Source organism: Oncorhynchus clarkii, chromosome 6 (genome assembly GCF_045791955.1).
Source record: "Oncorhynchus clarkii lewisi isolate Uvic-CL-2024 chromosome 6, UVic_Ocla_1.0, whole genome shotgun sequence".
In the NCBI taxonomy this organism is placed as follows: Eukaryota; Metazoa; Chordata; class Actinopteri; order Salmoniformes; family Salmonidae; genus Oncorhynchus; species Oncorhynchus clarkii.
Genome location: NC_092152.1, coordinates 67,430,136 through 67,442,316, shown reverse-complemented (window position 1 = coordinate 67,442,316; position 12,181 = coordinate 67,430,136). Strand labels below are relative to the sequence as shown.

Genomic DNA, 12,181 nt, shown 5'->3' with positions numbered 1-12,181 from the left:
CAAGCTTCCCACAATAAGTTGGGTGAATTTTGTCCCATTCCTCCTGTCAGAGCTGGTGTACTGAGTCAGATTTGTAGGCCTCCTTGCTCGCACACGCTTTTTCAGTTCTGCCCACAAATTTTCTATAGGATTGCCTCATGATGCCATCTATTTTGTGAAGTGCACCAGTCCCTCCTGCAGCAAAGCACCCCCATAACATGATGCTGCCACCCCCGTGCTTCACGGTTGGGATGGTGTTCTTCGGCTTGCAAGCCTCCCCCTTTTTCCTCCAAACATAACAATGGTCATTATGGCCAAACAGTTCGACTTTTGTTTCATCAGACCAGAGGACATTTCTCCAAAAAGTACAATCTTTGTTCCCATGTGCAGTTGCAAACCGTAGTCTGGCTTTTTTATGGTGGTTTTGGAGCAGTGGCTTCTTCCTTACTGAGCGGCCTTTCAGGTTATGTCAATATAGGACTTGTTTTACTGTGGATATAGATACTTCTGTACCTGTTTCCTCCAGCATCTTCACAAGTTCCTTTGCTGTTGTTCTGGGATTGATTTGCACTTTTCGCACCAAAGTACGTTCATCTCTAGGCGACAGAATGCGTCTCCTTTTGAGCGGTATGATGGCTGCGTGGTCCCATGGTGTTTATACTTGCGTACTATTGTTTGTACAGATGAACGTGCATTTGGAAATTGCTCCCAAGGATGAACCAGACTTGTGGAGGTCTACAATTGTTTTTCTGAGGTCTTGGCTGATTTCCTTTGATTTTCCTATGATGTCAAGCAAAGAGGCACAGGGTTTGAAGGTAGGCCTTGAAATACATCCACAAGTACACCTCCAATTGATTCAAATGATGTCAATTAGCCTATCAGAAGCTTCTAAAGCCATGACATCATTTTCTGGACTTTTCCAAGCTGTTTAAAGGCACAGTCAACTTTGTGTATGTTAACTTCTGACCCACTGGAATTGTGAATTATGAGTGAAATAACCTGTCTGTAAACAATTGTTGGAACAATTACTTGTGTCATGCACAAAGTAGATGTCCTAACTGACTTGCCAAAACTATAGTTTGTTAACAAGAAATTTGTGGAGTGGTTGAAAAACAAGTTTTAATGACTCCAATCTATGTGTATGTAAACTTCCAACTTCAACTGTATGTTTGATGTATTTGATACCATTCCACCTATTCCGCTCCAGCCATTATCACGAGCCTGTCCTCCCCAATTTGCCACCAACCTCCTGTGTACTGCAGATACATCTTCATAAAAAGATAGTATTTTGTGTCTAATAAAACCAATGATTTATCTAGTAAAATCATGTCCTACACTGGTCCCAACCAGGGGTACTAGGACCATTGCCATAGTCCAACGGTATCAGTTCAGTTTCTTACATGTGGTTTGACAATATTCTTGTTAGAAATACAAAATAAACCCAGTTATTTCAATGATAGATTTTTTAATTGTTCAGAGAAAGACTTGACCGATGCTCCATGTTTTATTATTTTTGCGCTAACCCGAAAATGGTGACAGCGCAGCTTAATCTTCATGAGTAGACAGCAGAAAGGTGAATTTCCTTGCACAATCTGTCTTGTTACAATCAGGAGGACACAGAGAAAATGTTCAAAGGCTGATCATTGGAGCAAAACACTGTCTATACAACTTTCTATATATATTAATAGAAGTCCTATAACCTCTTGGTTCTGAAACGGAGGGGATAGGAGTCACCCAGTGATCTAAATAATACTTGTAAAATGCCTTTTCTTGTGGAAATACAAGAGCACCATCATAGGACAGTCTATCCTTTTAAAGCTGCAATTTAACTTTTTGGACCAAATTCAAATGGAATTGTTTAGTTAGATCAGACATTTTCATTGTAAGCAAGTCTAAGAAGTAGTAGATCTGTTCTGTGCACTGTCTCTGCTTACCATTAACCATTAACTTCATTTTTTGCATCTTACTTTCAGTTTTGTACACCAACAGCTGAAAATACAACACTTTCGGTTATTGAAGATATATTCCACAGCGGTTTAGATGGTACAATGATTCTACACATTACTCGTCAAACTGAGATTAGGCAAACTATTAGAATTTTAGCAACCAGGAAATGGCAGAGCGACTTCTGTATATTGCACATTTAAAACCTCATAAACCATTGCTTGGGGGGGGGGGGGGGGGGGGTGAGAGGAACATTCAGTGGGCATTTAAGACTGGCTGGCTGACTGCTCACTCATCAACACTTAGAAGAAACACAGTAGACTCTGCTCTTAGTGCAAAAAGCACAAAACTTTTACAGTAATATAATTATTTATAGTGAGTATCGAAGACAAGATAATGCAAGTGGAAATGCAAGAGAGGCTGAGTGAAAGGACTGAATGATCATACATTATTGTCCATTTCTAAAGCATATTAAAATATCAATGACTGTCTCTCATCTAAAGATTGTCTGGCACTATCTTATAACTAATTGTTTTCTGCTACTCTACTGGTGTTGAGGAAACGTTGAACTTTCACATCCTACAGAAATATGCAATGACAGACAAGAGTTCACACACAACAGAGCCTAAGTGTTGGTAAACTCATCTGTAGCCTTACAGTAATTTGGACCACAGCAGGCAGAGTAGGTTTAAAATATAATGTTAACCTGTCATTATTAAGCCATGTATTAAGGTAATTAATATTAACCTTTGACATACAATAAATAAGCGTAGAAGAGAGACATCAGCTCATTAGTCAAATGTAGGGCAGATCATTGGACTATCACTAAACAACCTTTGACATGGTGGCCTCATTGGGGAGGTCACAGGGAACTAACCATTTAAACAACATCCCTACCGCAAGGAGGGTTGAGGTCAAAGTTGAACAATTGACAGTCTGGGTGGAGAGGGCAGGGAGAGTAAAATGACACAAAATGCTCTTTTTCAGTTATTTTAATTTGGATTGTGTCCAGCACCACCGTGCCCTGCTGTTTCTCCCAGCATTCTCCTTTTTACTTAGTGACGGTGTGGATTCCATGCGCTAGGTATCCCACGTTGCTGGAAGTGACGCCTGCCATGGAGATTCTACCATCCTTGGTCATGTACACTGAAAACTCCTTAGTCAGACGCTCAACCTGGGGTAGACACACACAAACACCTGGAGTCAACGCAATTTATCATTATACTCAAACTTAATTCCAACTGATGAATATGACCAATATGAATATAATAATGTCTTATAAGGTTGTAAGGTACAGGTGTGGATATAAAGAGTGGGTGTGGTCGTTTGTCTGTACCTGTTCAGGCTTGAGGCCTGTGAAGCAGAACATCCCGATTTGGTCGATGACATGCTGCCAGTCGAGAGTGGAGCCCTCGTTTTTCAGGTTGGCCGCCAGCTGCTCCCTCATCTTGATGATGCGGTTGGCCATGCCGTGGACCTCCTCCAACCTGTGTAGAGAGAGGTTAATCAGGGGGGGTGATGAGGAAACAGAATGGAAGTCGTGTGTAGAGACAGGAGACCACTCCAAAGAGAACTCCGATACCTTCCTAGGCAGTCAGCTAGATTATGAAATCACAGGATCAGTGAAATGGGCAAACAACATTTGTAGGTGTGTGTGTGTATGTACACTTACCAGATTTTATAAAGTTCTGGTGTGTTGAGAATAGTGGCAGCGATTCTGGCTCCATTCATTGGAGGGTTGGAGTACATTGGCCGGATCAGAATCTTCAGCTGAGACTCCACCCTCTTAGCTTCCTCGGCATCGTTACACACCACAGTGAACCCTCCCACTCGCTCACCTGTCAACACACAGACAGGTAAGATACCACACCGGTGGGAGTTTCTACCATTCTCCTATGTCAATACCATAGTGAGTGAGATTTTGTGTGTGTGTGCGTGTGTGTATAATGAGACCGACCGTAGAGGCCCATGTTCTTAGCGAAGGACTGAGACAGGACAATTTTGTGGCCCTGCTCGATGAAGTGACGAACAGCCCAGGCATCACGATCAATATCTCCACTGGCAAAACCCTGGTAGGCCATGTCAAAGAACACCAACAGGTCCCTTTTCTGAAGGAACAGCAGAACAGGGGAGGAGTTATTATTAGGACCGTGTGTGTAAATAGTTGTCTGGCACAGTAAAGATGTCAGTCTTCACACAAAACACCTGTAGGCACTGGGTAGTAAAGCTCTTCAGCAATAGAGTCCCAATAGTGACAGAGACTTTAGCTAGTTAGGGCATTTACAGAGAAATCACCATTGAGGTATTTCATATCTATGGTAAGCACACTCACCTTCACCAGGTCAGCGATCTCTTTCCACTGCTCAGGCTTGGGGTCCACACCGGTGGGGTTATGGGCACAGGCATGCAGCATGATCACACTCTTCTCTGGCATTTTCTGTATCAGAGGGAAAATAGTGTTACACTAACATTCAAATCAGATTCTCATGACGGAAATAGACCCCCACACCTTAACTTTATAAAGTCAACATAACAATATAAAAACAGATCACAAGACGTGGTAATGGTCCTCCATGTCAGTGTGGAATCATACAACCCCCCCCTTTCCCATCCCTCTCTCACAGAGATGTCATCAAGCGCCCCGTTGAAGTCGAAGCCGCAGGTGGAGGGGTCGTAGTAGCGGTAGGCTTTCAGCTGCATGCCAGCATCTCTGAAGATGGGTGTGTGGTTCCCCCAGGAGGGCTTGGGCAGGTACACGTCACGGGACGCACTGTGGAAACGAGACTAGAGAAAAATATAAGGAATTAACTGACTGACACCATACACAATCCTCAGTACTATCGGTATGAAGATATTATTGTTTTATAGAACACAATCATTTGTAATGCATATATATTATAGAGAAGGCAGTCATTTCAGGCATGTATAAGCTGGTGCACTGTTCTAGGGGGTCATGAGCCCAAATGGAACCGTGGTAGTGTAGGTGCATTCATTCTCTTCCTGTTTAGCTGTTATGAGGCAGGTCTTTACCAGGAAGTTGGCTCCAATGCACAGGGAGCCGGTTCCTGAGATGGTCTGGACAGTGATGTTCTGAAGAGAGGAGAGAGATCTTAATAGCATTTCTATCATTCACTTAACACATCGAGAGCAAATGTGCTTCCAAGCTACCACCCACGCATCCACTCACCCTGCCACTCTTGAGGACCTCGCTGTCAGCCCCCAAGGCTAGCTGAGCGCAGGACTTGGTGAAGTCCCCCAGACCACCGATGGCCAGATACTCTTTATCCAACTGCTTGGAAGCAATCAGAGCCTCTGCCTAGAGAGAGAGAGAGAGAGAGAGAAAGAGAGAGTCGGGGAGGACGGTAGAGAAATAGTGAGTGTGAGGGGAAGTAGAAAGGTTTTTAAATGACATTTTCTCAGCATCCATTTCTTGACTGATCCAAAGCCCTGCCAAATCAAAGAAAATAGCGTAACACACACAGCTGGGGTTTAGCAGGGCTGTATGAGCTACAGTAAGCTCAGAACGACTATGCAGAAATAGTGTAAATGTCTAAACCATGGGTCTGCTGGAGCCTGCATCTCAAACTTACATACATAAAAGTATGCAAACACACATCCACACAGTAAGAGGTTCCATATTAGAGGTCGACCGATTATGATTTTTCAACGCCGATACCGATTATTGGAGGACAAAAAAAGCCGATACCAATTAATCTGACTATTTTTAAAATGTATTTGAAATAATGACAATTACAACAATACTGAATGAACACTTATTTGAACTTAATATAATAAATCAATCAAATCAATTTAGTCTCAAATAAATAATGAAACATGTTCAATTTGGTTTAAATAATGCAAAAACAAAGTGTTGGAGAAGTAAAAGTTCATTATGTGCCATGTAAGAAAGCTAACGTTTAAGTTACTTGCTCAGAACATGAGAACATATGAAGGCTGGTGGTTCCTTTTAACATGAGTCTTCAATATTCCCAGGTAAGAAGTTTTAGGTTGTAGTTATTAAAGGAATTATAGGACTATTTCCCTCTGTACCATTTGTATTTAATTAACCTTTGAACATTGGATGTTCTTATAGGCACTTTAGTATTGCCAGTGTAACAGTATAGCTTCCGTCCCTCTCCGGGCTCAAACCAGCAACACAACGACAACAGCCACCCTCGACGCAGCGTTACCCATGCAGAGCAAGGGGAACAACTACTAGAAGGCTCAGAGCGAGTGACGTTTGAAACCCTATTAGCGCGCACCCCGCTAACTAGCTAGCCATTTCACATCACATCGTTACACCAGCCTAATCTCAGGAGTTGATAGGCTTGAAGTCATAAACAGTAGAGCTGCTGGCAAAATGCACGAAAGTGCTGTTTGAATGAATGCTTATGAGCCTGCTGGTGCCTACCATCGCTCAGTCAGACTGCTCTATCAAATCATAGACTTAATTATAACATAATAACACACAGAAATGCGAGCCTTAGGTCATTAATATGGTCGAATCCGGAAACTATCATCTCGAAAACAAGACGTTTATTCTTTCAGTGAAATACGGAACCAGTCTAAATATTCCTGTTACATTGCACAACCTTCAATGTTATGTCATAATTACGTAAAATTCTGGCAAATTAGTTCGCAATGAGCCAGGCGGCCCAAACTGTTGCATATACCCTGACTCTGCATGCAATGAACGCAAGAGAAGTGACACAATTTCACCTGGTTAATATTGCCTGCTAACCTGGATTTCTTTTAGCTAAATATGCAGGTTTAGAAATATATATTTCTGTGTATTGATTTTAAGAAAGGCATTGATGTTTATGGTTAGGTACACGTTGGAGCAACAACAGTCCTTTTTCGCAAATGCGCACTGCATCGATTATATGCAACGCAGGACACGCTAGATAAACTAGTAATATCATCAACCATGTGTAGTTATAACTAGTGATTATGATTGATTAAGTTTAATGCTAGCTAGCAACTTACCTTGGCTTCTTACTGCATTCGCGTAACAGGCGGGTTCCTCGTGAGGCAGGTGGTTAGAGCGTTGGACTAGTTAACCGTAAGGTTGCAAGATTGAATCGCTGAGCTGACAAGGTAAAAATCTGCCGTTCTGCACCTGAACAAGGCAGTTAACCCACCGTTCCTAGGCCGTCATTGAAAATAAGAATGCGTTCTTAACTGACTTGCCTAGTTAAATAAAGATTAAATAAAACATAATAATAATAAATAAAATTATGTTTTTAAAAATAGGCAAATCGGCGTCCAAAATTACCGATTTCCAATTGTTATGAAAACTTGAAAATCGGCCCAAATTAAAATCGGCCATTCTCTATTCCATATGGTTATACATTATACGAGTTAAACTCAGGATGACAGTGCAGAAATGCACCAATCAGAAACACATAAGCCTGCAACTCCATAAAAGCTTGTATAGTGAGAATCAGCTCAATAACATGAAAACCACCTTCTTCATGCTTCTACGTGTTTGTTAACTGATCCGGTTCTTACATAAAAGGGCTAATAGCAGTGTGACAGGATTGGCCTTTCACCAAAGCTGAGATCGGAATTACAAAACAATAAGAGCCTGTGTAGCTATTCACCTTTCCTGTGTGGAGTGAACCTCAAAATATGAATGGCTGGGTGAAACTGGGGATAGTTATCTAGTCCCTGTCTGTGTGTGTGTTACACTGGTTGTCATGGTATTCCTACCTTGCGGACACAATCGAGCACAAAGGGTTTGCCGTGGTCGTCCCTGTAGGCTCCCACTCCCAGGTTCATCTTCTTCGGGCTGGTGTCCCTCTTGAAGGCCTCCGACACCCCCAGGATGGGGTCAGGGGGACCCATCTGCACTCCACCCCACCATGAGCTGCAACACAGGGGAGAGGGAGAAAAAAACAGAAGCAGCTTAATTTAACATCATTTTGCAGACTTGTGTGTTTACGGACATATTCAATCAATCCTTATCTCAGTCTGCTGTTCCCACATGCTTCAAGAGGGCCACCATTGTTCCTGTTCCCAAGAAAGTAAGGTAACTGAACTAACGACTACCGCCCCGTAGCACTCACTTCCGTCATCATGAAGGGATTTGAGAGACTAGTCAAGGACCATATCACCTCCACCCTACCTGACACCCTAGACCCACTCCAATTTGCTTACCGCCCCAATAGGTCCACAGACGACGCAATCCTCAACACTGGGGCCCCACAAGGGTGTGTTCTGAGCCCTCTCCTGTACTCCCTGTTCCCCCATGACTGCGTGGCCATGCACGCCCCCAACTAAAATCATCAAGTTTGCGGACGACACTACAGTGGTAGGCTTGATTACCAACAACGACGAGACGGCCTACAGGGAGGAGGTGAGGGCCCTCGGAGTGTGGTGTCAGGAAAATAACCTCACACTCAACGTCAACAAAAGAGATGATTGTGGACTTCAGGAAACAGCAGAGGGAGCACCCTCCTATCCACATCGACGGGACAGTAGTGAAGAGGGTAGTAAGTTTTAAGTTCCTCGGCATACATATGATGGACAAACGGAATTGGTCCACCCACACAGACAGTGTTGCGAAGAAGGTGCAGCAGCGCTTCTTCAACCTCAGGAGGCTGAAGAAATTTGGCTTGTCACCAAAAGCACTCAAACTTCTACAGATGCACAATCGAGAGCATCCTGTCGGGTTGTATCACCGCCTGGTACGGCAACTGCTCCGCCCACAACCGCAAGGCTCTCCAGAGGGTAGTGAGGTCTGCACAACGCATCACCGGGGGCAAACTACCTGCCCTCCAGGACACCTACACCACCCGATGTCACAGGAAGGCCATAAAGATCATCAAGGACAACAGCCACCCGAGCCACTGGCTGTTCACCCCGCTATCATCCAGAAGGCGAGGTCAGTACAGGTGCATCAAAGCAGGGACTGAGAGACTGAAAAACAGCTTCTATCTCAAGGCCATCAGACTGTTAAACAGCCACCACTAACATTGAGTGGCTGCTGCCAACACACTGACTCAACTCCAGCCACTTTAAAAATGGAAATTGTATGTAAAAATGTATCACTAGCCACTTTAAACAATGCCACTTAATATAATGTTTACATACCCTACATTACTAATCTCATGTATATACTGTACTCATTTAAACTGATGCATCTACTGCATCTTGCCATCTTTATGTAATACATGTATCACAAGCCACTTTAAACTATGCCACTTTATGTTTATATACCCTACATTACTCATCTCTTATGTATATACTGTATTCTATACCATCTACTGCATCTTGCCTATGCCGTTCTGTACCATCACTCATTCATATATCTTTATGTACATATTCTTTATCCCTTTATACTTGTGTGTATAAGGTAGTAGTTGTGGAATTGTTAGGTTAGATTACTCGTTGGTTATTACTGCATTGTCAGAATTAGAAGCACACTCGCATTAACATCTGCTAACCATGTGTATGTGACGAATAAAATTTGATTTGTTTCACAGTGGACACCAATGGATGGGTCCCTATTCTTAAAATCACTTAGTGTAGGCTTATATTTCTCCGGGAAACGGATTTAAAATTTAAAAAACTCAACGGTAAACAGTACTATGCTCTGCTCAAGAAACGGTTGCCCTCACCCAACCAGAGGAGAGTAGCACCAACCACCCACAGTAGACCAACACTCTGGACTATTACCTGGTGAATGCCTGGTCATCCCCCAGTTCCTGCACAGCAAAAAGCTACACACACACACACACACACACACACACATTACAAAATCACCACTACACACATTTAAAGTCTGTCGAGGTGAAGGGCCCGGGTTGGATGGCATTAGGGGGAGTCACTAAAAGGGAGGAGATGTACTACACTAAATACATCTCTCTCCATCGCCACTACACTACCAGAATGACGGATCTAAGGGGCAGGGAGAGAGTGGTTGAAACAAAGGCAACGATCGGTTCTTTGAAATTCAGAACAAATTCATTCATCATATCTTTGGATCTGGTCATTACAGCCTGGTCTTTTTTTCCACACTGACCCCACCAAGCTGATTATCCATCCAATACTTCACACTTCCCTTTCCACAGCCACACACGCATAGATTAAGAGCTCATGGAAAAGTCAGGCACTGCAAACATATGCTCTCACACATACAAATGCTCTCACACACAAAATAATTCCATCCCCCTGTATGGAATGTGTCTTATGAGGAGGAAACAGAAAAGTAGCAGGGGCCCAGTTCAGGAACTAATAGAATTACACACACGACCTTGCCCCTGACCTCTTCCACATGACCTCTGAATGAGGGGAAAGCAGGGCCTCTAATCTTACATATTCCTCTCACTGCTGTACTGGAGGCTATATGCCTGCTGAGGCTGAACTAGAGATATGTTTAAAACATTGCATGGAAAAATTTTTAAGTTGACAGCAAGACTCCCAACAGAGAATCGCATCTGTTTTAGACAGCCTAGATTTCTATTGGAACCTTCTGTAATATTGCACTCTCTAAAACCGTGATGCTACTGATGCTACTCACCAGTGTGTACTGGTACAGTAGTATGTTTTGATATGTCAAATGTAGGGGTGAGCCACTATGACTTGAGCAGTGATACTCCGCAGCTCATTGAGATTCAGGTTCAACGGTTGTGTTCAAACACCCTGGAACTCACAGCGATACTTCGAGCTGAAGGCTTCGCAAAGGGCAGCAAAGCCAAGACCGCAACACAAGACTATAGACAAGAATGATGACATGACACCTTGAGTTTTAGGGAACACACTTAACAGTCACCGATCATAGAGCCTGTTTATATAGCATTATAGAACATCCTTACAGAACGTCCATTGTCCAATAATAAAAAGATCTCAGACAACTAAAATTGAACACTCTGGGACTGCACATTAAAATCAGATCCTCAATCAGTAAAACTGATAACAAATATGAATACTTGTTATCTGATTCTGACAAATCTGTTATCACAGTGAGAAGAACCTGAGTATATTATCAGCCTACCCACTGGTTCATATTGCTACTACTATCAGCAGTTTGTGCGATCTACATACACACAGAAACTTTGTACATTTTAACTTGTGAGATGTCGAGCAAACATAAATATGCTTGGTATACAGTTCATAGGCCCAGGGAGTACACTGACTGAGTCCTATTTATGCCAGCGATGACAGCACCAATGAGGGTCCATCCAATATGGAGTCACAGACTTGAATATACCCTGCTAATGGACTAAAATGCACTTGAATGTAGACCGAAATTATTTTTGAATGAGAATAATGTTACACTCGGCGCACGGTGTTCTAACAAAAACCGACAGTGACGCAGAGTGTATTTGCAGATGCTTTTCGAATACATAGCCTGTTTTCCAGATATGTGGAGCGGTATCTTATAAGCGAGCAGAGTTTGTCCTCCAAAAGAAAAGAGAAAGGACACCGGTTACTGTCGTCACAGAAACCGGGACATCCCTTGGCCAATCAGCGACCAGGGGCCTGCACACGATAACCAATGATCACGCTAGAATTAGGGAGCTAATTCGAGGGAGATCAAACCGAGAAAATACGTCGAATCTCAAAGGCTAAATGCCTCTGCGACCCTAAAATATAAAAATGTTTGAATAATTGACCTTTCACAGGATGAACTGAATGATCACTATGACAACATACCACATGCCACTGACATCTGAATAATATTTTTACAGAGCCACCAAATAACAGTATCAGTATCCATAGCTGGAAAATAACCTTGCCAAGTCAGATTGTAAGTGAACTGGTTGAGCCTTGAAGTCTACAAGTATGACTTGACTAAAGCCAAAGATACGAAATTTCAGTCACGACGGGCGGCGGATGGATGAATGCGATTTTCAATCAGCTAGCAAATCAAATCAAATGTAATTTAAATATTAGGTAGGTAGAAAGCTAGCTAAACCACAATGAGAGACATAAAATGCATGACCACTTCGGACCCCCACTCAGTAAACTTGAAGTTAGGCTACTTGAGTTATTGCGGACATGGCTAGCTAGCTATTAATTCAAAGTCAAATATGACAGTGCAGAGATTGCATGTCTGGTATTACCTGTTACGGGTAGACAAAACTCCCAGGGATGGGGAGAAAGTCCCAATACTGGAGATTACCTTGCTGGACTTCAACAGAGCCATGGTCGAGCAGGTGGCCGGGGCGCAGAATGTCAGAAAAAGCAAAGAGTGAGGATGTAAATCGGAGGGACAACAGAGGCACTCAAGCTTCTTTCTTCTTCGATGAGG

The 12,181-nt window shown here is 42.9% G+C and overlaps 1 protein-coding gene across 1 annotated transcript; it reads right to left on the bottom strand.

The window, feature by feature from the left end:
• Positions 1-1,427: 1,427 nt before the first annotated feature.
• On the bottom strand, positions 1,428-12,181 carry LOC139411505 (aspartate aminotransferase, mitochondrial-like). Its single transcript, XM_071157966.1, has 10 exons — positions 11,994-12,181; positions 7,636-7,792; positions 5,111-5,239; positions 4,954-5,013; positions 4,546-4,707; positions 4,256-4,360; positions 3,881-4,031; positions 3,596-3,761; positions 3,260-3,410; positions 1,428-3,097 (listed from the first exon to the last, which is right to left on the bottom strand). The coding sequence occupies exons 1-10, from the start codon at positions 12,074-12,076 to the stop codon at positions 2,975-2,977; spliced, it is 1,287 nt and encodes a 428-aa protein (XP_071014067.1). The 5' UTR covers positions 12,077-12,181; the 3' UTR covers positions 1,428-2,974.

Coding starts and splice junctions, on each gene's coding strand:
- LOC139411505 (XM_071157966.1), bottom strand. CDS start 12,076: ATGGCTCTGTTGAAGTCCAGCAAGGTAATCTCCAGTATTGGGACTTTC. Junction 5,240..7,635: donor TGCTCGATTGTGTCCGCAAG/GTAGGAATACCA, acceptor CTCTCTCTCTAG/GCAGAGGCTCTGATTGCTTC. Junction 3,411..3,595: donor CCAGAACTTTATAAAATCTG/GTAAGTGTACAT, acceptor CTCTCTACACAG/GTTGGAGGAGGTCCACGGCA.